Source organism: Pagrus major, chromosome 3 (genome assembly GCF_040436345.1).
Source record: "Pagrus major chromosome 3, Pma_NU_1.0".
Taxonomy (NCBI): Eukaryota; Metazoa; Chordata; class Actinopteri; order Spariformes; family Sparidae; genus Pagrus; species Pagrus major.
The window spans coordinates 2629324-2655641 of record NC_133217.1 but is presented as its reverse complement, the minus strand read 5'-3'; the positions used below and the strand labels follow the sequence as shown (position 1 = coordinate 2655641).

Here is a 26318-nt window from a genome sequence, read left to right as displayed (position 1 = left end):
GTAATGAAGAAGTGGATTAAATTTAACCCCTCGGCGATTGTTCAGTTTTTACTTTTGGAAACTGTGCTGAAGGGGCGCAGACGATGAACAGCGCTTCAGGTCTGTGATTATGTAAAGTCATTAAATGTTCCATTTTATAGTCATTCAACAGGGAAAACAGACACGTACTCAGATTCTGATATAAAACGAGATGACAGGCAGCGAAGGGAATAAAAGATAAATCAAATGAAATCAGTGACAGCGCGTGTTTGCCCCGCTGAGGTGCCTCTGAGCGAACAAAATAAGCACTGCTATCTCAAGAAAATGCAGCAACTGGAGCTGACCTCAACCTCCGTCCTGCCCCGTCCCTCCTCGCCTTCAGAAGAATAGCTAATCAGAGTCCTTTTATGCAAGTCTTGCCACTCAGTAGCCATCTTGGCGACGCCCAAGGCAGTTCTTCATTCGGCTTAGGAAGACCAGGTCCCTGTCCAAATAGATGGGGAGAGACATAACTTCATTTTCACTGGTCATCATGAAAGCTGATTAAAAAAACGAAACAATTTTGCTTCAAAATTGGATTTAAAACACATTTTCCAGTTTGTTAATTTGTACTTTTGTATTTTTGTCTACATCTGACCTTTCCTAAGCAAGTTTCAACGATTTATTACAACACCGTGTGGTAATCCTGTGTATTAGCTTCCAGTCCATCTGCAAGTTTCAGTGCAACAACACGATTGGCTGATATGTTCCCCTATCATTGGAGCTTCAGACTTTTCTATAGAGAATGCTGAAAGTGATTTGTCTCCTCTCTGAGCCTGTTACAGAAGAGTGTGAATACCAGATGTTCGCTTCTTGTGATCTCCCGTGTTGGAGTCAGCAGCTTTGTTGACCTAACTATCCACCCCCCAAAATACTTCATGAGAGGTTTCATGATGCCGTAACAACATCTGCTTTATTCTCAGCGTCAACAGTCACTTTGTTCCACCTTGTTTGTTCTAACAGTGCAGAGTCTCAACACCGTACAGAAACTGGGTCAACAAAAACATCAGGAGGGGACGTTTTGAAAGACACTCGTGTGTAAAACCAAAGAAAAAAAGGGCCTGAAGAGGAGGAGGGCGAAGAGAGAGAAGATGAATGAGTAACGGAGGCAGTGTGTTTTTGTCAGGGCTGTTGGGTGTAGTGAGGATTTCAGCACCACGGTGGTGGACAGCTCCTCCTGTTTTCACAATGTGTCCATTTGGTTTGTGGGTCGGCTGCTTTGTCAGCAGGATAACGCAAAAACTACACAACGGACTTTCACAAAACTTGGATGGTAGATGTGTCTCGGCCCAGAGTAGAGCCCGACAACGCTTGATGTGGAGACGGATAAGGAGACGGATCCTGGATCTCACTTTCTTTAACGTTGCGAGATGAGGTGCTTCTCAGGGAATAACACGTGGATCTTGGTATATTTTTATGTCTATTAGGTTTCACTGAGTTAGAGCAATTTGATCCGGATAAAAGGGACTGTTGGGCGCTGGTGGAGGTACGCGCTGACACAAAGTCCCTTGAAATGCCAAAAATAGCTCTTCAACCGCCCATTTTCTCCTCCCTTCTTTCATTTCTTTTACCTTTTTTACGCTCTTCCTTCTGGTCTCTTTTCACCAAACCCTTCTTCATCCTCTCATCCCATATATCCTTCCTTCCTATCATCTATACTCCTTTCTGCTTCACACCCTTTATTTATCCACATTCCCTTCCTAAATCCTTCACCAATTCTGTTGCTGATCTCCTCTTCTTCTTTACTCCCTCAATCATCCTATCTCACCTCCTTTCACCCCAATTTTTCCATTTCGTTTACCACTGTCTCATTCCTTCCCCTCTCTTTCCTCCTAATCCTTCCCTGCGAGCGTTCACCTTCTCTTCTCCTTCTACTTTTTCTCGTCCCACCTTCCCTCACTAACTCCTTCTTCATCCCCACATCATTACCTCTGACTGTTTGTTCCTAAGCACCAGCGCTCCATTCATCTGTAATTCATTACATCGCCTCTGCTCCCGGACGCTCCCAGCACACACACACAGTTAGTTAGCGGCTGGTGCGACCTGGGAATTGTGGTTATATTCTCACGGCTTAAACTACAAAGAGAACCTCATCCCGGCCCATTTGTTGTTAGCTATCTCAGCAAACACAGGCCTGCCTCAGTGTGTGTGTGTGTGTGTGTGTGTGAGAGAGAGAAAGCGCTCTACAACATTTGGTGCGCTGACCCATTACAACAGTTCTTGTCCTCCAAACCCACATTTTTCTTCGGCCTTTCCGTCTCTCATTAGTCACAAAGCCACGGCTCTAAGAATAACTCGTTTTTTTTTTTAAAAAGACTGAATCTGGACTGGAGGTTATTTTTGGTGTTTGTAGATGCAGATATTGCGTCATTCCCCACATGCCGACACAAACTATCTGTAATTTTACAAAAAGATAAAGCTGTGAACAAGAAAACGGGGAGCAGGTCGGCCTAACACATTTTAATAACTGAAGATCTCTGCGAGAAACTGACAGTGACCATTAAACACATTAAGTAGGTATCAAACTGACCCAGAAAATGTTGGTATTCTCTGGTATCCAAATCTTTGCTGCTGAGAAAACCCACAAGACAGTTAGAGAAATGGCTCCGTATCAGGGTAAAGTTTTAATTTTAAATTAGCTGGCCACCACTAGCCTCAGGTGAAGCTACAACTAAATTAACTTTGGGATTTCTAATTTAAAAGTGTCCATTTTGATGAACTGAAATCTTAGTAAAAAAAAAAGGTCAAATAACTTAAATCATGATGGAGACCGAGCTCGCTGAACTCCTGCTGTCAGTAACTAACACGTCCTCTCTCCCGACTCATCAAAAACAGCAGCTTGGTCTGGTAGACTTTCAAAATAAAAGCTTGTGGGCAAACAGTTCACATATTAGGACATTTTCTGATTATTACGTTCCCTTACGTCTCGAACATTTGTGGTTTGGTTAGTTTAAGGTTCAAAAACTACTCGGTTAGGATCAGGAAAAGATCATCCTTTTTTATCTGAGTGAAAATAACTAGTTTTGTAACTCACGTAACGTAACTGATGAACTTTTGTCGCTTACGTGATATATGTCAGTTACATACATTTGCTTAATTTACGTTACATCATTTAAAAATAAATCTTGATTCTTGGGGTCCGGGTGAGAACAGGCACGTGTGACTTCACAGTAGTGATGTTTACGCAGTTTGTTGGTGTTAAAGTACTTTTTAATCACAAATAATAATGTAATGTATTAAATAAAAATGTAATTTGTTTGTAGATGTTGTATTTTCTTCTCTCATTCCCTCACGATGATGCACAGACAGACTGCATCACAGCGTGTTGATGATATGACATTGATTTGTTCAGAGAGAAACACAACCATCTTAAAAATAAGACATTAAACCCTGATTATGTGTTCAACAGTTTGCAGCGTGAAAACTTTAAAGCTCCTCAAAGTCACCGCTTCTGTAATTAACTGCTCTCCGTCTTTAGTTTTTACTACAGTAATTAAAGGAACGACTGGATCTCTGAATTTAACATTTCAAAATAAAGCAGCCTCCTCCGTCCGCAGTGTCCTTCAGTAACTCTGAGATTTATGTTTGTTTAAGTGAAGAGAAACAGCGTGAATGAAGCAGTCTGAGAGCCCGCCGGGTGAGACAGTTATCTGAGTCCTGCAGGTACTCGGCTCTGTCTCCTCTCGTCTAAGTGGAGGACGGATTTGTGTGTTTTGACTCAGCGGCGTCTGACTGCCGCTCATGTTGAGCCCTGACATTTCCAGCACTAAGACTGATGCTTATTTACACGAGCCAAGCACAAATCACCTTTGTCTCATTCGGAGGATGTGACTTTCCTGAGGCGCTGACGTCTCTCTCGGAGCGTCGGACGTCTCTCGGTGACGTCTTCATGTTTGACTCTGCAGACGTGAGAAAGTCACTGCAGAGGGACTCTCTCTCTTTCCTCCTCCTCCGGGCCAACTTGTGAAACTCTGGATGATCTGTTGCTGTTCTGATATATTTCAGGGGATTGGGGTTGAGTTGTAGGCCCCTTGCTTTAAAATTCATGTGTTGCCTGAAAAAATAATACAAGTTGTACTGTCTGGCTCCACACACACACACACACACACACACACACTCCCTTCTTGCTAGTTTTAAATATTTGTAACTCATCCACATGCTCAGGTTTTGGGAGATTTATGCATGGTCTTTGGTCGAGGTCGGACCAGAAACTTCAAATATTTCCAGGACCCTCTGTCAGGGATCAGGCCTCGTTTTCTGTCTGCGCTTTGAGCGTTTGCACGTACGCCGCCACATACCTGACGTGTCCGCCATTATCTCCGCAGGGGGATTTCGATTGGCCGGGGCTCACCCGGGGCGAGAGGTGTTTTACCACAGCTATCAAAGATTTGTACCGTGTGACTCATGTGTGAGTGAGCGGATCGTCTGTGACACCGCTGAATGTGCTCTGCAGCGTTTTCGCCTGAGTGATGAGGTCACTCGCTCGCTCTCGTTCCTGCCTGACAGCGACTTTCTTTTTTGGCTTCTTATCTGTTCGGTTCTGATCTTGTCTGCCGAGTTCATTTTGTTCTCGGCGGTTTCTCTTATCGGCCCCTCGCTCCTCTTTTTTGTCAGCCTCATAAACACGATTTTTAAAAGTCACTGAACCTCCTTCAACGTCCTGTTTTAAATGTCAGTTATTGGTGGTAAAACACAATCATCAGTTCAACTGTAGATATACTTTAAAGGATAAATATCTGTGCTTTAAAATGTATTCACAGAACAATTCATATTGTTAATGTGTGCACCCTTGAACTGCAAATATTTCTGTTACTTATTCTTTGATTCAGACATGATTTATGATCTCATGCTGTTTATTTCCAGTTTTTTTATATAATCTCTGTCCTTTCACTCACATCTCATGCTTACTGTGATACATTTCCACATTAGTCCCTCGTTACAGTAAGAAAAACATTTCTGTTAGCCGACAGCAGATTTGCTTCTTTATAAATCATTTAAGTTTTAACCTGAAGCACTTAAGCTGACGCAGTTTCTCCTGCTGGGACCTTTTGTCACATTGAGTTAAGTTCAAGATAAGAAGTTGACCTTCACGTCTGTCTGTGAGGAGTTTTTTAAAATGTTTAAATTAACACACAGACATATTTGAGCAGACTTCTTCACTGTGTATCTTTTTTAAAGCTTTATAAAGTCACATCCTGGACAAATGTTACAAATCTGCAACTGTATTTAGACGATAGAAAGGTGTGAGCTGCCTTTCAGTTCTGTACATTGTCATGATAATAATAGTAATAAACTTTATTTCTAAGTTATTTACATGAAAAGGATAATCGCATTAACATTAAATCAAGGATTAGTGTTTTGAAATGGGTTCAGTCTTTTTTAAAAGACAGTTAAATTGGAAGGTACATTTGAAGAAAGCAGCGTTGAAAGGTTGTCTTTAGGTTTGTGTTTACAGACGTCACATTAAATCTGCCCTGAAATCTTCAACAATAACGATTTCTCTTCATCTTCAGCTTCGTGTTTTTACTCCTCAGCTCTGCTGTAGGTGTGTGTGTAGGTCGGTCATTACATATAAGCGACCTGGATGAGACACAAAGACAAAAAACAGGAAAATAAGGAACAGATGACTTCACAGTCACATCTCAGCACATGATACTGATAACATACAACATACATAACTTACCTCAGTGCAGTATTTTATAAATGTGCATGAAGCAGCAGGTTTAATTCAACTTCAGTTTTAATGAACAGTTGCAGCTGCTGCAGGCGATGGGCTGTAAACAGGCTCACAGCAGAGACGTGTTCATATGAAGACAGTTTTAATGTGAGACAGTTAAGAGGACGGTCTGAGAGAAGACTGGTGGTCTCTGTTCAGTCGCCTGTGTTTAACCAGCAGAGCAGCATCTTGGGTGTGTGTGTGTGTGTGTGTGTGTGTGTGTGTGTGTGTGTGTGTGTGTGTGTGTGTGTGTGTGTCTCCAGCAGCGTGGAAGTGAAGCAGGCGTGAAACATCACAGAGACCACAGCCTGGTTGAATGTGACCTCCATTTTGACTGGATGGATGAGACTCTGTGTGTGTTTGTGTGTGTGTGTGAGAGAGAGAGAGAGAGAGAGAGAGAGAGAGAGAGGATGTTTCTCAGTGTGTCAACAGCTGATATGATGCCACAGCAGAGGCGGCGTTTCTGCCACCTAGTGAGTGTCAAGCTGCACTGCATGTTACCTGGAGCTCTGATGAACTGGTGTCGCCTGCTGGAGCTCAGCAGGAGCTCGTTAGATGAGCGTGTTGATATTTGATCACGGCCAAAATCACTCCTGTTGATTTAAGATATTTTACACCAGGGTCCATTCATAATTTGTTCATTTTAATGGACATTCTGTTTGCCTTACGTTACTGCCACAGCATACCAGTCTGTACAGTTTTACATTTGTATTGTTTTTCCCATCTTCCAGGCCCAGTTACATTTGATTTATTTTTTTATTTCTATGCAATATTGATCCTTTCTCAGTGAAACCTCCCAAATGTCCTGTTGAAGGTTGGGCTTATGCTGACTGTTTTTCAGAGGTTGGAAGCAACAATGTACAAATACCTCATTACTGTAACTAAGTACATTTTCCAGGTATCTGTACTTCACTTGAGTATTTATTTTTCTGACAGCTTTTGTCTTTCCCTCCCTACATCTGAACACAAATATCTGAACTTTCTCCCCTCACATTTTTCAAAACAAGCTCGTTACTTTGGTTTGAATTATTTTTATTTCCCAACATCAGAAGACTGATTTCAACCTATCAGTGCACATCACGCACGGCAGACATAAGAAGACGTAAACAGACAGAGGGAGGCTGGAATGGGGAGAAAAGGTGTGTTAGTGTCTCGTATCTGCAGAGAGTTTCTTATTTTCTCACTTTGTTGCTGCTCGGGACGCTTTACCAACCCAACATGTGGCTATTTGACGTCCTGGGAATGAAACTCAACAATCAACTATCTTTGTGGTGCGTTCAGGAACAGCTGGGACAAAATCCTACTGACTCTACCTTTAACTTTAATAGTCTTTGAATTATATTAATATGACGTGAGCTTCAGTTAGCTTTGACCACAGATGTCCTTCAGAAGGAGACTTTTTACTCTGATACTCTGAGTACATTTCAGAGCCTGTACTCTATTACTCATAATTTCCCCTGACCTCCCTCCCCGCCGCACTTTTTATCTTATCTCCCAGTCCTTGAGTTGTACTGGTCTCTCCTGCTTCTCGTAAAAAGCTTTCATCTTCAGTCCCCTGACACGTGAAGAGAAACATCTTGAATCCTCTGTACTGGTATGAAGAGGCTGTTCAGCACTCTTATACTTGAAATGATGATGTGAGCTGGATTATTTTTTTATATTTTCAACATGAAAATGGTTCAGTTGGGTCCAAGGTTGCTCCCTCCTGTCTTCTCTCATCTCTTCTCCTGTTCAATATAACATACATATTTAACAGCTCGAGTCAATGAAAGTCAAGAAAGATTTCAGTCAAAAGCCCTTCAGCCTTGTTTTCCTGCCTCTGTGATCTGCTGGTGCATATTTTAAGAAGTATAAATCAATGAATTAAATCAATCTTTGTCTGTCCTCACGTCGCCTCTTCTTCTCTCTGATCCTGAAACAAACCGGACACTTTCCCTCTGTCCTGCCGTCCCCGTCCGTCCTCTGGTTACTGAAATAACTCTCTCCTCCTCTTCAGCGTGCCGGGCTGAGCCGACATCTGACAGGTTCGCTGTCTTTCTGTTTCTCCTCAGATGAGTTCGTTCAGCACGAGGGCTCTGACGCTGCTCTCGTCGATCTTCGGGGCCTGCGGTTTGCTGTTGGTCGGCGTCGCCGTCTCGACGGACTACTGGCTGCTGATGGAGGAGGGGATCGTCCTGCAGCAGAACCAGACCACCGAGGTCAAGATGGCGCTGCACTCCGGCCTCTGGAGGGTCTGCTTCGTGGCAGGTCGGGAACTGTTCAGCGTCACTGACTTTGTGATTGTGTTGAGGTGTTTTGCACAGCATTTTGAATGATTTTCTGCACAGGTTTGATTTGTCATTATAACCCTGACCCCTGACCTCAACAACAGATCTAATGTTGGATGATTAATAACCAAAGATTGTGTTCAAATTTTAACTTTCCATGTTTTAAACACAAAGACAATGAGACAGTCGGTGAAGACGTGGTTGGATTTTTTACGTTTAAACATCCTGGAGCCCTAAAAACAAAAAGATAAAAAGAGTTTTCATTCATGCCTGCATTCAGACACACGCACACACACACACACACACAGGCGGGTGGACAGCACAGATACAAATAACTGTCCTTACTGCAGTAGCTGTCTCTGTGTCTCGGGTCATGATGGTGTTGCTCTGGGGAGGCGGCCATGTTTGTGTTTCCCTGTTGTCTGACGCCTGGTACAAAAGGTCAGGGGAGGAAAACGCTGGTGGCATTTGGAACTGGCTCTGTGTGTGTGTGTGTCTGTGTGTGTGTGTGTGGGTGTGGGTGTGTGTGTGTGTGTGTGTGTGTGGGTGTGGGTGTGGGTGTGTGGGTGAGAGCGAGGGGGGGGAAATCGTGTTTGTCTGTACATGTATGCATCAATTTGTTGACATGTTTTTGTGTGTATATATAGATGTCGGTTTTGTGTTTTGTGTGTGTGTGTGTGTGTGTGTGTGTGTTTGTGTGCGTGCGTGCGTGTGTGTGAGGTTAATCGTCTTGTGTGTGTTCAGCTCCTCCGTCTCTCAGCTCAGACCTTGTTTTCCTCCCGACCCTCCTGACCTCCATCTGTCTCTATCTCTAATTCACTTTTTCTCCCACTTCCACTCTCCGCCTCGCTCGCTCTCCTCTTTCATCGTCTCTTTCAGGGTCTCTCTATCGTCTCTCACCTCTCGTTCCATTCGTCCTTTTTTTCTGAATCTCTTTGTTTGTCGTCGCTCCATCTCGGTCTCTCTGTCTGCCCTTTATCTCTGTTTCTGGTTTGTTTGTCTGTTTGTTTGTTTATTCTGCTTTTTCCTCTTCATACGCTCACATCTCCATATTGCTTTTGACCCAAAGCTAGACCCGAATATCTCGCTCTCGTCACTCTGCTTTCCTCTATCATCCATTCGTTCTTTCTCAGTCCGCTCTCTCTTTTTTCTCTCCCTCTCAGGACCAGAGAAGGGCAGATGTGTGGCGTCAGAGTATTTCACCGAGCCAGAGATAGAGATCACGACAGAAAACACGGCCAACATACTCAGTAAGTCACATCCACACAGGTTTAATAATATTCATGGCTGTCATTATGTTTAATTGGGGACAAAACGCTGATTCTAACAATTTGCACTTATAGAAGATGATGTTCGCGAAATCATAGATGCAAACAACATGTATGTGCATGTAAGAGTTAAAGGAACAGGTCACCCAAACCTGAACAAATGCAGTCACCATCTACTCACCCGCATGTGTGAAGCTTCGTAGTCCTGCAAAACAGAGCTGCAGCGTTCTCCTAAACAACTGAAGTAGCTGGAGACTTTAAAATGCAAATGTAATAATATACAATAAAATGGCTCCATAAAGCTGAATCAATGTCTCCTGAAGCCCAGAGATCCCAAATTGATTTGAAAAGATGAAAATAACGTCTTTTCAAATCAGCCATTTTAAATATATATAGATCCCCAGATACGGAAGTTGTTTAGGAGAATGCTGCAACTCTGAAGTTTCAGACTTTCCATCAGCATGGAGGTGAGTGAATAACGACTGAGTTCTCATTTTGAGATGAACTGTTCCTTTAAATGTTTCCAAATGTGATATACAGAATACGGCGGATCTCTCTGTGATACTCTAACAATGTAACGTTGATACATAATTGTTTTTGTTTCCTGTGGAAGATTTTGCTTGACAAAATAAAAAGTTAAAGTTTGTATCCTTCAACTTTACATTTTATCGTCACTGTTTGTAGCTGAATAAGATAATGACATTGACGGGGGGAAGCTACACAGGTTTATTATTAACAGCTTCATGTCTGCAGGGAAAGTTAAAAAGTTGCAAAGTCAAACTTACAAAAAATGTTGTGTGTAGAATCTAAAGCGTAAGAAAACGCTAAGTCGTGCATACAAATCATTACACATATAAAAACACTTCCCATTGTTCACCAGATGAAGTAAAAGATCAGGATTAATTCCTTTAAATTTTGAGGAGAATTACATTAAAATCCACGTTAACCCATCCACCTGACAGGTGCTGCATATCAAGATGCTGATTCCACAGCGTGATTAGTGCACAGGTGTGCTTTGGACCGGTCACAATAAAAAGGCCACTCTAAAAACGCGCAGTCGGCATGCTGAACGCGGGAAGGTCCACCAGATCTGTTACCTGTTAACTGAATGTTGCACGTCACTTGTTGAGTGTGTTTGGATCTGTTATCCTAAGAAATACACAATATATCTTCACCTTTTGAACGATGTCAGTGAGGTTCTTGATGCCTTCTTGATCAGCAGCCCAACCTGAGAAGTGTTTACAAGGTGCTGGAAGGACAATCGCATTTAATTTCGTACAATCTGATCAGACATACAAGACACATAGAATGAACGAACACCTGAAAGATCTAGTAATGAGCACAATGTAAAACACAAACAAGTTTGTTGTGACCATACGGCATGTATGGTCTATAAAATGTGACGATGAAGAAGACTGAGGTTCTCTGTGTATAAATCACCTGTGAAGAGCTTTATGAAAGCTGGAAACACCAAAGAATGAAGAATGTTTGTGTTTGACTCCTCGTCCATCTTCTACCTACTGACAGGACTGAACTTTGCATCTAGTAGGTGAGACTTAATAAGGATCAGGTGTCTTTGATTGTCTGAAAAACAAATGTACTCCAACCCTGTTTGATTCTACTAACATTTACTTAAAATCTTAATATTCACAGAAGAAACCCAGACTAATAATAAGTTGAATAAAAGTCTCAACACGACCAGAACTTTCCTAAAGGCCCGCTGTGGCCAAAGAACCTGCGATGAACCGTATTTATTTTTAAGGAGCCCTGTGAATACTGAACATACGTCTCGTTGGTCGAACAGTAAATGAACGTCGAGTTGGCTGAAGTTCCCCACAGAGTTATTTTGTCTCGGAGCTGTTTTAATGATTTAAGATGTTGACACTGTGAACCGGCCTCTAAGTGCTCCGTTTGTTCTGTCTCTTTGAAGTAAAACACTCGGTGTTGTTGGGGACACCAGGGGCCGAGACATTTGGTCCGTTTAATGCTAGATAAATGTCCTCAGGTGCGCAAGACAAGTGCACAAGTCATAACACTGTAGTGGCACTGTGGGAGAGCTTCGCTGAATAAATCATACACACCGCCTCGCTCAGCATAACCCAGCGTGGGCTCCGGCAGACCGCAGGTTATTTAGAAGTGTGCAGCGAGAATTTTAAATGAACTTTTTCTGAACATACTTTGAATTTATAACGAGTGTTTCATCAGAAAATATGTCTTCTGTTGTTGAAATATGGGTATGCTGTTAGATTTTCTATATATTGTGTTTATGATTTGCAAGAAAAACACTTGGGATGTCTCTCGGTGCGGGTAAGTGAGTCAACAACACAAAGCGTGTTTTCAAAGAGTAAGAGCGAGAATTATAAGACAAGGACGGGTCAGTGTCTTCCCACAAGCATGCTATAAAACTAAGAACCCAGCAACGTACAGATCATCATGTTTGAAAGCTCAGATTTACACAAAAACTGTGAAAACGCCGTTTCTTTACGCATCATAATGTAAATACAACAACAGCAAACCAAACATGGCTGCAGCTGATCTGAGTTTGACTTTAAAGCTGCACTAATGAATATTTTCATATTAACAACTGATCAAATGAGTATGTGTAACGTGAAACGGGTTGCTTGTAGTAATAAACCCACAGGAAATGATCAGTTCCCATCAGCTTTTCGGAAGGTTTTAGTGTTTTTGAGTCCTTTGTTTTGGTTTTTCTACGTCTGGCAAATTTACATTTTTTTGATTCAGTCTTTGTTCTCTCGTTAGTGTTTTAATGATGGCTAAAAAACATTAGCAACTAGCTGATGAACACAGTGGAACATTTATCAGGAAGCTATATAACCTCAGGAGTTGGTGGAGACCAAAACAGAGCAAAAAGAGGAGTGATTTAAACCATTTTCTCCTTGCTCTTCACCTCCACCTCTTCGCCAGTTACATTTTTAATCTTTAATCAAACACTGGCTCGATTTGAAGTGTCTATATCAGCGAGAGCAGTGACAGCGGCGGCAAACACTTCATCATGACAATGGTTTGTATAACCGCTTACTGGGTTCTTCCAGTTTCCCTTTTTTGAATGACGAATAGAAAAAGACAGAAAATCTGAATTATCGCTGCTGCAAGAACTAGAACAAAGAACCGGTTTTGACCACCAGTGAAGGCAAATAATTATAAATCCAACAACATTGTAGAAGCAAAGCACCTGCTGCACCACAAACACAAAATAACCTTCTCGATGCCTTTTAAGATAATGAATAAATAAAAGATTAAAAGCAAAGACTTTGTTGGCTGGTTTCGTGGCACTCGAATATTAATATTAATATTAATAGTCATAGTTTGTCATATCAGACTTACATCTTTGCCTTCAACAGTTTAAACACAGTGGAAGTAACTCGAGAAGCAAGCTGATAACAATTTGAATTATTCATGATGTGTTTCCTGCACGTTAGACTCACAGCAGAGAAGAAGAAAATCTTTGAAGGGGGGAAATGTTTTATTTGAATCGTTGGAAAACTTTCTGAGATGAGTCCAGCTGTCTTTACATCTTGTTCTTAATCATGTCCGTCCTTGTCTTTGTCCTCTCCCACAATCCTCCCTCTCATCAAAGAAATGGTCCGAACCGCCACTCCCTTCCCCATGGTGTCCCTGCTCTTCGTCTTCACGGCCTTCGTCATCAGCAACATCGGACACATTCGGCCGCAGCGCACCATCCTCGCCTTCGTCTCCGGGATATTCTTCATACTGTCAGGTACCGTGAACACGTGCACGGCGAGTCTTGTTAATTAAGTGGAGTTGTACTTATTTTTGTGCACAGGAACAAGGTTTTCCAAACAATCAAAAACTCACAGAACACAAATTACACTCTTGTGGAACAACTTCTGTCTCCAGGCTTTTACTTGTCACGGTTTGTTTCCATATTTTCCAATTACTCCGCCGCGTGTTGTAGTCGTAGCAAAGCAGCCTGGGAGACAAACCTCAGCTGTGGGAGAATCTGTGAAATGAAAGGTCTGTGGAAAAACAAACACATTTTCCAGGAACACAAAATGCGTCTCGCTCAGTATATTTCTGCCAAAAGTCAAAATCAAGTGAGCTCCGTCCAATTAATGGGACAGGTGCACTTCCTGTGAGGAGTATTTTCTCCCAGCCGCTCTCAGAGGTTTATGAGCGAGTGATTAAAAAGTCGGCCGTGAACTCTCCTCAGCTGCTCTCGGGTCACTCTTCTTGCCTCGCTTTTAAATTGCAGGCTTTACAGTTCGGCACGGCGACGATGAAAGACTCAAAACTTGTCCTGTTACGGCAGATAAAAAAAAACTTAAAGAACAGCGTTGCAGCAGAGATTTAAGAACGGCTGAGGTTACACTTTCTTTTATTACTGTTTGACCTTCATGTCCCCAAACTTTTTATTGCCTTGTTGAAAAAAAGTATTTTCTTTGACATTCTGCAGCAACACAAACACTAAAAGTTTAAAGCTGGTTTGTCCCTGAAGAACAGGATGTATTTGTAAAAAGTTAAAGCAGATTACATCACAGCTAACTCCTTTAATACCACAGTGTGTCTGCAAAGATAAGTTCGTAACACCTTGCAGAGTCAAACAGGAACACTAGTCTTATTATAATGCAATAAAAGGTTATTTTACAGCATAAATACTGTCCAACCAGTGTCTGGAGATAAAAACAGAAGCAACATCTGATTTAAAATAAAGCTTCCTGTTGAGCAGTTCAAATATTATGACGCAGTGACTTTTGGACTGTGTAAAAGTGTGAAAATGTTGCGGTTGGTTTACGTTCAGGCACCAGAACTGCTCGGTCAGGTTTAGGAAGAAGATCACGCTTTGGGTTAAAATAACTACGTTGAATCTCGAAACTTTCGTAACGTGAGTTATGAAATATACGTGAAACACGTCACGTTGTGTAAGATGATGTAAGCATTAATTATTTACATACATTGACTTACTTAAGTAACAAAACTTGGTCTCCTTTGGGAAATGAACCCGGGGGGAAACTCCATCGTATGACCCATCAAACTGCCACCCAAACTTGGACTTGACGCTAGAGGGTTACCTACAGTCAGACTCAGAAGTGTGTGGCTGTATGTGATGCAGTGAGAGTGAGGCTGGGATGTACATGGACAGAAGACAGTTTCACTCTGATGGGATGCGTTGACGTACAGCGTGTCATTCCTGCCGGTAGTCCTCGATCAATCCAAACTCAAAACAAAAGGCGTAGTTTGATGACGTTGCAAGGTATCATGGGATTTGTTGTGTTCATTGTTTGACGACCACCACTGCGGATGACAATTTGACTGAGGCAAAGAAGTTTTACATCTTCATGTTTCACCACGGTTGCTGACTTCCTTCCTCACTCTCTGACGTAGGATTTCTCCGGGTTTAAACGTGGCTGGAAACATTCGGGATAGTGTAAGAACACAACTCAACAGAATATATAAAGAAAAGGTCTCGTTGATTTTAGACTCCGGTCTGTGCTGTGTGCATCCACCCGTCCAGCTCAGCCTCCTCTTTATCTCCTCTATGCAGTGCAGGCGGTCACACTGTCTTGATTTGAAGAACCGTTGCCAGGCGGCAGTCTGTTTCCTCCAGACTGTACATCAAATTAATATATAAAAGTATTTTGCAGGAGACAGAGCCGGTCATGCATGAGAAGTCGCTGGATCGAACGCTGTCAGTCTGAGTGATGAACTCTCTCTGCTACCTAAACAACCGCCGCTGCAGGACGTCGGTTCATCAGGACTGTAGGACCAGACAAAAGGATCGAGGTATGACTGGATACCTGCGTGAAAAACGGCGAGCTCATCCCTCACCTGCCGGCTTAAATAAGATGTTAAAAAAGCAGCCGAGCAGAGGAAAGAGGAGTGAGCTTGTAAAAAGTCAACATCCTTCAAGGTTAATGATAAAAAGACAGCTCGGTGGATGGAGCAGCTCCTCTTCCCTTCTCCCAGCTGACAGCCCGTCAGACCTCACCTTGTTCTCACTGCTAGCTGAACAGTGAAACGGGATTTAATTCCGAATAATTGCTCTCTGCGAGGAAGCCGCAGGGCAGCACTGATTGGATGTTTCGCTGCAGGCTTTTGTAAAAAAAAAAAAAAGTTTGAACATAAACCAAGCAGTCTGGAATGCTGCTTTGTTGTAAGTTTGACATATCAATCAGAGAGTCTGTAATGAGGAGGTCGGTTTTTTCTTCAGGACGACATCTTTTTGGTCTGAGCCCCAAAAATCTCCCATAATCTGGGTGCAGTAAGTGGACCGGACACCAGGCTTCAGTGCAGACACACTATTCCAGACACGTAGCTGAAAGTGGAAAGTTACCGGCTGGAATGTTTGATCATATTCTTTTTATAGACGCTCCTGTCCACATACTGATCAGGAGCGCTGTTTGTTTGGTCTCTTGGCTTGAATCCTGAACAACAGTTGAGCTTCTTGTGTTTGTCTCCCTCCCGTTTCAACAAAACAACGTCGGCACGAAACAAAGCAGCTCCGCACAGAGACAGTTTTCCCAGTTTGGTGAGGATGAACTTGACTGAATCAGAATCCTTCAGGTCCGATCCTGTGGGATGAGTTTTATTCACCGCGCACAGCTTTTTGAATTCTCTCCGACCACAGTGAGTTTCTGGCCAGGATCTTATCAACCCATTCACCAGAATAAATGTTAGTAAAGCACATTAGGTTAAAACTGAACATTTCTTTATGTTGCAGCCATGTTTGTTGAGGTTGGACTTTCACTCTTGTCACAACGCTGTGTTTTAGAAAAGTTTCTCTCTCGGGTCAGAGTTTGCACCTGTGATCCGTCTTCCTGTTTCGCTGAGGATTAACATTTAACTAAACAAAGTCTCCTCCTGTCACGTCGCTGGAACATTCGAGCTGTGATATCTGTCACCGAGCTCATCAGAGTCACGTTGGGATGGAGAGTCTCTGCAGCCAACAGGGTGACATCACTCCCTCGTGTCGCTGCAGCACGGCGGGGTGACGTTTTCCGGTCGGTTACCTCGAGTGCAGGGTCGAGCGTTTCGCTGAGGAAGCGGATGTTGGGATTTTTTTGGACCTCGTTAGTCTCTCTCTCTTCCTCTGAGCAGACAGGATGACATCACCTTCCATGCTATTTTTTTTGCATGAGGGAGCTTTACCTCACAGATGCTAGCTTAGCATGGTGGACTGCTGACTGGACATTTGGACAGACGTGACAACTATGGTGTCATAGAAATGTCACCGAGCCAAGACGGAGAGACACGTGCATGCAAATAGACACATTTACTCAGTTTCCAGGGATGAACGCATCGATTCACTTTGTGTTATCATCAAGACTCAACATCTACAGCCTTGTTTTGTACATCCAAGCTTTTACAATATTTGAAGCTGCTACTTTGGAAATGAATTTCTTTTGTAGAGAACAACTGTAGCATTTCTGTCTGAGAGTCAGGAAGCAGCTCTTGAAGGCATTTACAAACAGAGCTATTCGTATGATCATTATCGGGTCATTATGAGGCCAGAAATGTGTGAAAACCTCCAGTTTGATTCCAATAAACAGGAGCACAGTGATCGTCCTGCATTATTCACAGTGTGCTGACACCTAATTCATAATAGGGAGGCAAGGGGCATTTCTGAATGATCTAATCACCAACGTGTAGCTGACACCTTTGTTTACAAGGTTCAGAGCTCAAATATGTGGATTTTTAATATCTCGGCACTTCTGAAAACAGGTTTTTGTCAAGTGCATGTTTAGAGGTTATATCCAAAAATAGACTGACATTCTCACTGCTCTCAGACTGAATATGATCATATGAACACTTTGACATTTCTATATATTTCAAAGCACTGATTCCAAACTACCTCAAGAGTGACTCACAGGCCTCGGACTCCAAATTCTTCCACTTTATTTATTATGTTACATATTTTTTAGCTAATACATAACATTAGTATCACAATTATATCCCATGTGAAAACATTGATTTCACCTGGGATATTACACCTTCATGTTATAAATCAGTTTAATCAGTGTAGGTGCCAGTAGTTTTTAGACATTTCACATTTTAATGGAGAAAAAAAAGGAACGTGTTTTTATTTCTGTTTTAAAAAGCTTAATTAAAATAATAGAAATGTTATGAAGGTTACAGTTTGACAGTAATAAATGGATAACAGATGTGGGAGCATTATTCTTAAAGATGAAGTGAAAAACAGAATTAAAGAATAAACCTTTTATCTTTCACAGATCTGTGTGCAGCTTCTGAGAAGAATAAAAATAAAAACTTATTGTGACTCCCAGTCACAAAGCTGCTGTCGGAGAAATCGTAGCGCGAAGACAAGAACTGAACGGAGAAATCGATGATCGGCGTTTTCACGTCTGAAACACTTTTTCCTTCTATTCTTCTCTTTCTTTTCTCTTGTTTACCATAAAAGAGACGCTGCAATTATGTCACACAGCAGCAGGGAGAGGACAAAGCAGAAATCAGTGGAGGGATTTTGCAGGAAAAACACAGCACAGTTTGGTTCAGTCAGCATGAAAACTGCCCATCGTGGAAAATCTGCTGGTCCTCGTGCACCCCGAGGTTACAACATGGAGGCTGTGGACCAGCTGTCTGTCCTTCCTCCAGTAATTTCTCTCCTGCAATTCTGTCTCTTTTGTTGCCTCTCTGGTTATTTTCCCCCTCACCCTCTGTGTGAATGTGTGTGTGTGCCACATTTACACACATGTGCTGTCCACACAACTAAGAACAGGAGGCTGTCGCTGAGATGAGCATTCAGCCACAACGCTGCCATCTAATGGCCAACAGAGGAAATTACAACACTCTGTCTCATTTTCTGTCCCTGATTTCACAGTTAGATCGACCAGTTTGATGTTTTCTCCGTAGCTTCTACGATGTAAATGACGCAGAGTTTGAGTAGACGTGAGAATACGTTTGCATTTTTATTACATAGTCCTATTTATATTATTATATATCATTATAACACTCTTTTCTTTGCCTGGTTTTCTATTTGTCACATCGTCTAACGTTGATTGAAAGGAAAAATAAAATGTAGATTATGTTAGAGGCACAGTGCAAGAAAACAAGTCTTTAAAAAGGATTTTATAATGGGCCAAAAATTCGAGAGGCTGGGAGCTGTCCCACTTCTTCTTCTTCAGTCCTTCCTAAGCAAAGGATTTGTTTTACTGCCAGAAACCGTGGAGGCTTTTTCTTTTTTTTTGCAGCTGTATATCTGCTGCATCACTTCAGTATTTTTCAACACATCACATTGTCTGAATTTGGAGCAGAACAATAGAAACGTGTCCGTATCCTCTGCCAGGTCTCTCCGAGCCATCACTTGAAGCTTTCCAACAAATCCTCCTGCGTGCCTCCTCGAGGACTTCCTGTCTCTCTGCTTTGATTAGTCCCAGTTTTACACAGCTGTGACACCAAACAGTCTCACTGTTGAACAGGTATTTCCAATCAGGAGCAGATGGTGCTCTGTCGGTCTGTTTGCAGATAAGGGTTCTGTGTTTTCTCCTGGTTTTCTGTGTTGTTGTCGATCAAATATCAGCCCCCAGTTTGCTGTGTCAATTATTTTGTAGTCATGTTACTAAACACACATTTAGATTGACATATGCACCACTTATCTCGAACAAGACAGGCTTTAAAACTAGATGCAGGGATATTTGAACCTACCTCAGGGCCTTTATCAGTTCAGTCGGTAATGAGCTAAAAACTAGTCGGCCACGTTGCATCGCTGTGTTTCTACAGCAGACTAAAAAGGACAAACCAAACACTGGCTTTAGAGAGCGCCCTTCGTGTTTTTGCTGCCAAACATATCCTGTAGCAAGTGTCACTCTTTAAAATGTTTCTCCATCAACATGTTTGAGCTCCCCTTCTGTATGCAACCAGCAAAGGAACCGACTGAACTGAAACTGATGCAGAAATGTCGGCTCCATACGCTGCAGGTCCGGTATTTTGACCGCTGGTGGCTGTTTCTGCAGGTTGGAGTTTTGTAGAGAGGTGCGATTAAGAGCAGGACTGCCTTCTTCCTACAGCTACTGTAATCTTTCAATGTAGGGACTGAAAAATTGCCACAGATATAACTTTGATGCAGCTGTACAGACTGTACGTTATCAGAAATGATCACTTCTCTGAGGGCCGCCACCACATTACCTCCTGAATAAGGACTGCCGGCAATCATTACATCCTTTCTCTCAGTTCTGTCAGACAGTGACAGGTGCTGAGGGAAAGTTTGCACTGGAAATTGCTTTGCCGGATCATAAATTAAAATCCGTAGAGAAAAAATAGTCTCTGTGAACAGGACTGCCTCTACTGGCGCAGGAACAGGAGGCACTACGAGCAGCAGGCTGACCAGTCGGCCTCGTTGCGGTGAACACGTCGTATCTCTGCAGCTCTGACTCGTAGCTACATGTTTAAGGAGGAGCTCCGCTGAGCCACAGAGCCTCTGCGACACCCTGACACAGAAGCCTAAATCCGGCTTAACACGTTTTTCGAATGAAAGTCCGTCCAGAGCAGCGTTTAATTATTTCTTTTTTCTGTTTGGCACAGTGGTGTATGTTGACATGTCAGTGATCATTGTGTGTGTGTGTGTGTGTGTGTGTGTGTGTGTGTGTGTGTGTGTGTGTGTGTGTGTGTGTGTGTGTGTGTGTGTGTGTGGTGAGTTGTATAGGGGAGCATCGTGGTTGTGTTTAGTGTCAGAGTGTCACTGCTGGAGGATTTTGGAGGTCAGCTGCGGTGGTTAGTCTGTCGACACGGGAGGAAGCACTGACACACTCCTAATGAGGGTTCACAGTGTGTGTGTATGTGTGTGTATTTAAGTGTGTGTTGTGCACAAATATGACCGCAAGCAGAAGTGCATGTCGTGTGTGTGTTTGAGTGAATGTCCTTGTTTATCTCTGAACCGCAGCGCAGCCTGTTGTTGGGGTTTTCTCAGCCTATTTACAGTACAACCAGGACACGTTATCATTAGCTTTTCCAGCTACAGAGCGCACACACACACACACACACGCACGCACACACGCACACACACACACACACACACACACACACACACACACACACACAATACTACAGAAATACAAAGAGACTAAAGCCCCATTCAAATGGGATTGGTATTACAGGGTAGCGGGGGTAATGCCACGTTAGCCTCGCACCTCCTGCTTTTCTAGTTATTTGTGTTCTGTAGGACTGTTAGACGTTTGTGAAGGATGGAGGACACAATAAAACTAAATGTCATTCTCAGTCCGTTGAGCTGGTCTGACGTCTCCTGTATCTCTTTTGTCTTTGGCTTTAAAACCTCTTTGTGTGCCTGCCCTCAAATACAGCTTAGAGAAAGTGCCCCTCTTTAATTCCTGGATGCCAGTGGAGTCATGATTATCAATCTGAATCTGATTCATCTGAAGCTACGTTTGTGGTATTTTAAGCCAAGACATGACATTTTCCTAATCTTATTTAAGTGTTTTTTTGTGCGTAAACCTAACCAGAGCATAAGCAAAGAAAAAATTATAAAAAAAATGATAAATTAACCTAAACAAGCAAAAAGTTTCCAACATTAAGAACATAACGTTTTGAATTATCTGTGGTTTTGCAGAAATGTGCATCGGCAGCATTTGTTCTGGTGGTTGGGTTGAACTTGTGTCCCGTTTTAAAGCCAGTATATAACTGTAAATGTATTTGTGGTAATAAATTATCTGTGTGTGTGTGTGTGTGTGTGTGTGTGTGTGTGTGTGTGTGTGCAGGTCTCAGTCTGGTGGTCGGTCTGGTCCTGTACATCTCCAGCATCAATGACGAGGTGATGAACCGACCCAGAGAGCCGGAGCAGTTCTTCCACTACCGCTACGGCTGGTCCTTCGCCTTCGCCGCCTCCTCCTTCCTGCTCAAAGAGGTAATCGAAGAAAAACGATACACACCAACACACACACACACACACACACACTCCAATGTAGTCGTGCTTGAAACATTTGAGTGTACTGCACACAGACAAAAGGCAGAAGCCAGCATGCAAACAAACACACACTGTTCATAGTGACACTAATATGTACTGATGCTTTGCAGGATGTGTGTAACAGACAATAGAGCTCATGCACACACACACACACACACACACAGATTGTTTGAAATCGGTCTTGGATGTCGACCAAACCCCCGTTTAGCTAAACACACTCCAGCATGTGTATAAACACAGACGCACAAATCGCTTGTAGCTTGCTGAAATGCAGACTTATTCAGCTAAACACACACACACACACACACACACACACACACACACACAGACACACACATTTAAAAAGTGCCTGCGTAGGAGCCCGTCATCCTGCCTGCATCAATATTCATAAATGTTAATAGCTGGAATACTTGAGGGCAGCAGCTCTGTCGCAGCGCAGCTTCATATGCATCAGAAATATTCCTCGCTGGGAGGGGCTCTGCTCCTTCAACTCCATCCTTCACTCCTCTCCTTCCTCTTCTTCTCCTTCTGCCAGTCTCTTCTCTCTCTGCGTCTGTCCTTTACTTCCATCTTCACTTCTTTAACCCGCTGTCGTCCCTTCCCCTCTCTTTTCTTCTCGTCTGATCTCCTCCTCTCTTCTCCCGGCTTCTGTCCTCATATCTTATCTCTTTGTTTCTTCTTCTCCCACTTCTTCTTGTAGCATTTCTCCCCTTCTCCCCTCTCCTTTTCTCTCATCTGTCCCGCTCTAATCATTTTATTATATCTTCTTCTCTTATCTCCTCTGTCCTGTCCTCATCCCTTTTGTTTCCTTTTCTTCCCACCTGTCCTCTTGTGTCCTTTTTTTTGTATCTCCTCCTCTCTCTTCCTCCTTCCTTTTCTGTTTTTCTCCCCCAGCTCTTGTTTCCAATCTGCACCAGGGCTGCAAAACATGGGGTTTTACACACACACACACACACACACACACACACACACACACTCACACACACACACACACACTCACACTCACATTCATCAGCATCCTAAAGTTTAAAGGCGGTTGTCGCGCTGATGTTGTGGATGAATAGTGAATGAGCTGCGAGCGCTCCGGCGGATGCCCGAAGTGAAAACATGAATACATTTCTGATAATGGCTCATTCCACCGAGGAGTGCCAAGCTCTTTTTTGTCAACTCGCTGCAAAAATGACTACAGATTGATTTAATTTTGTCCCCTCCTAATGGCTCCGCGTTGCAGTTTAGGAGGACGGTGCTGATTCTGATGTTTCTATAAAAGCTTTTTGCGTCGGAGAATTTGCTGAAAAGCCTCGTTTTGATTCCCTCTGGTGACACAAATTGAATGTTCATGGACGGTCTCGTCTCTCTACGTCTCAATTTCCGTCTCCCAACAGACACTCTGAGCCCTGTGTGATGTGTTTATTCATCTGTCGGATCCACTTTATTTGCACGACTGTCCGTCAGAAACTATATGTAACCAGATCTGTTTAAACATGTCTAAACACAAATAAAACTGTAGCCAGAAGAGAAAACAAGTCAAATTATTTATTTGATTTGACAGCATGTGTATTTCTTACAAAGAAGATAACTTCTCGGCCCCCCTGTTGGGGAATTTGTCTTGAGTATCCGCCCATGCTGCATCTCAATGTGCTATCGATATACATAAAACAAAAAAGAGCATAACAGAGCAATAAATGTTTCGTAAAAGATGAAGCTCCTGCCAGGGGTAATAAAGTACAAGAGGCGTACAGCCAAACACATTAAAAGCAACACGAAATTAGTAATAAAAACTAGAAAGCGCCCAGACCGTCCCTGGGGCTTCATAATCCATTAAGCTTTCTTAATTAACGGAAAAATGTTTCGAAATATTTCACTTTTTATTCATGAAAAATTATAATCTGCATCTGGATCCGGTTCTGCTCCATCATACACAGATATAAAATGCAATAACTGCATATATTTGACTGATTTCTTTCAGTCAAGTCAGCGCCTTATTTGATTAGAAAGTGTTACTCCAGCAAATGAGTATTGCATTTCTATAAAGTTGGGCAATCTGTGAGTGAAGAGTTAGAAAAAGATCGGTCAAAGTCGATGCAACAAGGGCCAAATCATCCTTAAAGGTGCCCTGTGGATCGTTCCTGACAACAGAGTTTCTTACCGAGTTTCCTTCAGCAATAAAAAAAACATTTTTTTCAGTTGGTCACTGGCTAACAGTCGTCTTCACAGACTTTGTAAGCACATTGCTACGTTTCTTGGCGCACAACGACAGCTGCTGATAACTACAATAGCATGAAAGAAAAGCCTGTTGTCAACTCTAGTTTGCAGGGTAAGGGGATTATCAGATGTGCTGCACTTACTCTTAATCTGTTACCAGGAAGTTGTTTGAATGTATTCTTAATGGTTGAGTTTGCAATTTCCTGGAAAATTGTTTTTTTTAAATGTAAATGACTCATCCTTCACTCAAGGGCGTAAACTCATTTCATTTCCAGTAAACGCTTTCTAAATTTGTGAGATGTCGCTACGCATTTATAAAAAGAACTGTGCCAAATTGGAGTGTGTCTGGGTCTTCAGTCTGCCCGACTTTTGAAAGATAGCTTTACTTGTTGCTAAACTACCTGCTAACTACTGCTAACCAGCAGCAGCCTAGTGAACGCCTTCAGGCTTCAGTCTCAAGGTTGCCAGGAGCCAAACGGGACAAGACGACCACGTTGTCATCTAACTGGCCCCCTGTCTTCTCAGAGGCAGGAAGCACTCCACCAGCAGTTTCATGGGAACTTTGAGAGAAATATTTACAAAAAGCAAAACAAATTGGACTAAAAATGGAAATACTCAGGCTAAGGAACCAAACTTGACATATATAGCTGATTATATAAGATTGCAGTAACCATTTATCTTCATCATGCTGTGATGTGTCTCTGTCTCAGGGTGCAGGAGTGATGTCCGTCTACCTCTTCATGAAGCGCTACGCTGAGGAGGAGCTGTACCGGCCTCACCCCGCCCTCTACCGCCCACGCATGTCCGACTGCAGCGACTACAGCGGCCAGTTCCTCCATCCAGACTCCTGGCCTCCACCGCAGCGGGGCCGCAGCGCCTCTGAAGTCTCCTCCGACATCTCCATCCAGCTCAACCAGACGCCGCCGCAGGCTCCACCCAAGGGGGGCAGCAGCTCCCAGCCGACGCCCTCTTCCTCTGGGCCTTCATCGGCGGCCAGCTACCAGCTCCAGCCGGCCTCCTCCTCCTCCACCTCCTCCTCTTACCCACACCCCCTCCACATGGCCGCCACCTCCACCCTACCCAGGGCCTCCCATGCCCATGCCCACCCTCACCCCCACCCGAGCGGGCCCCCGCCCCAGTCCCTGCCCATGGCGGGGCCGCCCTCAGCCGTGCCTCCTCCCCGCTATCACACGCACATGCGAATGAGCGCCTCGCCATGCTAGGCTACATACGCAAGTGAAGGGGAGGGAAAACACAACCGGGGGAGGGGGGGGGATTAGATTGGCTCCGTTACAGCTCTTACACACCACAAGACAACACACACACAAACACACAAACACAAATCCTGCATCCTCGACGTGTGTGGGAGGAGGGATGCAGCAGAGTGGATGAAGGAGAGAGGTTTATGGAGATCAAAAAGAGGAGAGAGGAGAAAGGAAAAGAGGGGAGGAGAGGAGAGGCAGGTGGGCGGAGGGATGACTCACTGCCGATGTCGAGGCCGAGACGAAGACAGACACTTAACAAAACTTCTGACATGCTGGGAGGGAACATGGGAGGGGAGGAGTGAAGAGATACGATGATTAGTAGCAACAAGACGTTTGTGGGGTTTCTGACGGGTACATTCATCATCAGGGCCGTGATACACAGGCGACAGTGTGAAGCAGCGCGGGAAACAGGAAGATGAATCATTTCCAAACACGCCGTCCATTCACAAAAAAGAACAAACAAGTTAAACTGTATATCTGGATATTAATGTATAATCCTGTCATCAAACAAGGACTGAGAGTACCTACTTTTCTTGGAAAATAATTTTAAGAAGTGTTTTTTTTGTGATTCCTGGACATGGTTGGGAAGGTTCACTACATTTTGATTATTTTTGTATTTCTTTCTCAGTAAATGAGAACGCAAAACCATGAGAAAACCTGAATTATAAAAGCAGACGGCTGTCACTGTGGTGTTTGTTTCTGACGGACTTCATCTGATTTTATAGACGTCTTCTATCTGTATTTACTTTTACGGGAGACGCTGCAGGTGAAAGCATCATTTTTTTTTATGTGCTGGTCAAGTTTTTAGTCGATTTGTCGTTCAAATTTCTGTCCCAGACATTTTTACAAATTAGCACATATTCTGTGGTTCAAAGTTAACCCCATGTGTCTATTACTTCCCAACCCTGTTCATGAAAAAACGTATTTGAAAAGAAACAGTAAAAATACCAATATGATATAAATATTCTGAATAATCAGTATTGTTTACAACTTTTGCCCATGTACCATGACCTACAAACACAACTACTATATACACAACCAGAGGTGAATTGTACGTGCATAGAGATTTATACTTCAGCTGTATAGAAATTCCCCTTCCCGCCTCTATCTCTTCCTGAAAAGAATATTACAAAAACTTTATCCTGTATGACTATCATGGGGTGTAAATATTACAGTATGTTTTAGGTGTTTTAGCTATTGGATTTTCTAAGCTGTTTGTATTTTGAGAGGGAAGCTTCGGGGATGAATGTTTAAACATTTCGTGCAATGAAACGGGAAAAACGTAACGGAGAGACTTTTTTCTTCCAGTGCAGTTCGAAAACGCCTCTGGTGGGAAGCTTCAGGAGGTTTCTGTAACATTTAGCACTGACCGAGCAGGGACCGTCTGTTTCCGCCCCATGCACAATCAAAACGGATGCCTTTGGAGTTGTGATGCTGTTGCCACGTGTACATAAAGATATATGAAGATATGAGGAGAGCAGACGTTTGAAAAGCCAGGTTCAGATTTGATTCCATTTGAATCCATTCAGGTCAGAAAATATAATAAAAGTCTACATTAACCTGACTTACCTGTTACTCTACAGCTCAGAAGACAAAGTATGTGAGAGTAAAAGTAGAGTGTTGGTGAAAAGTTTCAGGCTTTGAGCACTGCAGAGTAAACTAAAG

General features: G+C 43.0%; 1 protein-coding gene across 3 annotated transcripts; it reads left to right on the top strand.

Moving 5' to 3' along the window:
- Positions 1-7785: 7785 nt before the first annotated feature.
- Positions 7786-24611, top strand: cacng7a (calcium channel, voltage-dependent, gamma subunit 7a). Of its 3 annotated transcripts, none has more exons than XM_073463510.1 (6): positions 7786-7981; positions 9165-9251; positions 12868-13008; positions 20978-21123; positions 24099-24333; positions 24556-24611. In XM_073463510.1, exons 1-6 carry the CDS (start codon positions 7786-7788, stop codon positions 24609-24611), a joined length of 861 nt encoding a protein of 286 aa, XP_073319611.1. The 3 variants fall into 3 exon arrangements, with proteins under 3 accessions (XP_073319611.1, XP_073319610.1, XP_073319609.1); XM_073463509.1 differs by having other exon boundaries at positions 24099-24446; positions 24495-24611; XM_073463508.1 differs by having other exon boundaries at positions 24099-24611.
- Positions 24612-26318: the final 1707 nt, after the last annotated feature.

Bases quoted from the DNA above. Each gene is read 5' to 3' on its own strand.
- cacng7a (XM_073463508.1), top strand. From the start codon at position 7,786: ATGAGTTCGTTCAGCACGAGGGCTCTGACGCTGCTCTCGTCGATCTTC. The intron at 7,982-9,164 runs GTCGGGAACTGT...TCTCCCTCTCAG, and splicing joins GAGGGTCTGCTTCGTGGCAG to GACCAGAGAAGGGCAGATGT. The intron at 13,009-20,977 runs GTACCGTGAACA...GTGTGTGTGCAG, and splicing joins GATATTCTTCATACTGTCAG to GTCTCAGTCTGGTGGTCGGT.